This window comes from Penaeus monodon, chromosome 30, assembly GCF_015228065.2.
Source record: "Penaeus monodon isolate SGIC_2016 chromosome 30, NSTDA_Pmon_1, whole genome shotgun sequence".
In the NCBI taxonomy this organism is placed as follows: domain Eukaryota; kingdom Metazoa; phylum Arthropoda; class Malacostraca; order Decapoda; family Penaeidae; genus Penaeus; species Penaeus monodon.
In genome coordinates this window covers 31,272,787-31,273,808 of record NC_051415.1, presented here as the reverse complement: position 1 = coordinate 31,273,808, position 1,022 = coordinate 31,272,787, and the positions used below count along the sequence as shown (strand labels likewise).

The following is a 1,022-nucleotide window of genomic DNA, read 5'->3' as shown; positions in this document are numbered from 1 at the left end:
TTAAAAATAGAGTACGTGAATCAATGTGATTCTATGCGAAACAAAAATTAGCATAGAGATAATGAATTACATATCAATCTATGCTCTGTAGAACCTAAAAGAGCAATTATACAGACCCAACATTATCTCAGTTTTGATAAATAAATGGCTCTTCCCTAAAGCCAAGGGCAAAACAGCTGGTCTTACCTTCGAGGAGCCATCGACGGGAATGTCCACGGAGGCGAGCGCCCACGCCACCTGAGGCCAGCCACGTGTCCACAGGCCTTCCTCTTTGCCTCCGCTGAGGCTGCAAGAGTAACGTGTGGTTTGGTATATCAAGGGAATGGATTTCGAAACAAAGGAAATGTAGAAAATATGTAGGATAATAATCTATAAGACAGAGGAGCACGTGGGTGGATGATTAGGCCTACATGAATACATGGATGGAAAAATAAAGATATGTTTTTGCGTCTGTTACGATAGGTCTAGATATCTCACGAGATCATAACCTACCTATAATTCCTTTTCATTCAGAAAAGAAAACTGGTTCACTTCTATACAAAATACAAAATAATTGTTAAAAAAAAAAACATCGTTAACGCCATACTTACGTAACAACAACCGACAGTTCGCCAGCATCAGCACCGTCGATCTGGTACCAGAAGGTGAGGCACCGAGGACCTTCGACCGCCGCGAGCGATGGCAGGGCCCCGCGACTCCCTTTCCCCGGGTCCGCCTTTAGCACCAAGGTGGACGAATCTGAAGGGTATGTAGAGAAAAAGGATTCATGCATAGCTCGGAGGTTCTTGTGATATTTTTACAACCATTTTCATCTCCTAGGTTAAACCGACACCCCATCTTTAATACCCCTAGATTATTCCTGACACTAAATTTTCTCCTTCCTTTTAAAAATAGAGAGAAAATATGAGTAAGAGTGTAGCCAAAATCTACATTACATCTAAAATTGTATCTTCCCTTACAAAAATGAATAGAAACTTAAAGGACACTATTCCAGACTATTCAGCAGTCATATACAAGCATTA

The 1,022-nt window shown here is 41.1% G+C and overlaps 1 protein-coding gene across 1 annotated transcript in view; it reads right to left on the bottom strand.

Moving 5' to 3' along the window:
• LOC119592414 (MAM and LDL-receptor class A domain-containing protein 1-like) overlaps positions 1 to 1,022 on the bottom strand; it is an 8,928-nt gene that overhangs the window by 1,333 nt on the left and 6,573 nt on the right. The window contains exons 12-13 of the mRNA XM_037941235.1: positions 591 to 738; positions 187 to 286 (exon numbers count right to left, since the gene is read on the bottom strand). Coding sequence (XP_037797163.1) covers positions 187 to 286; positions 591 to 738 — 248 coding nt within the window. The remainder of the gene's footprint in view (positions 1 to 186; positions 287 to 590; positions 739 to 1,022) is intronic.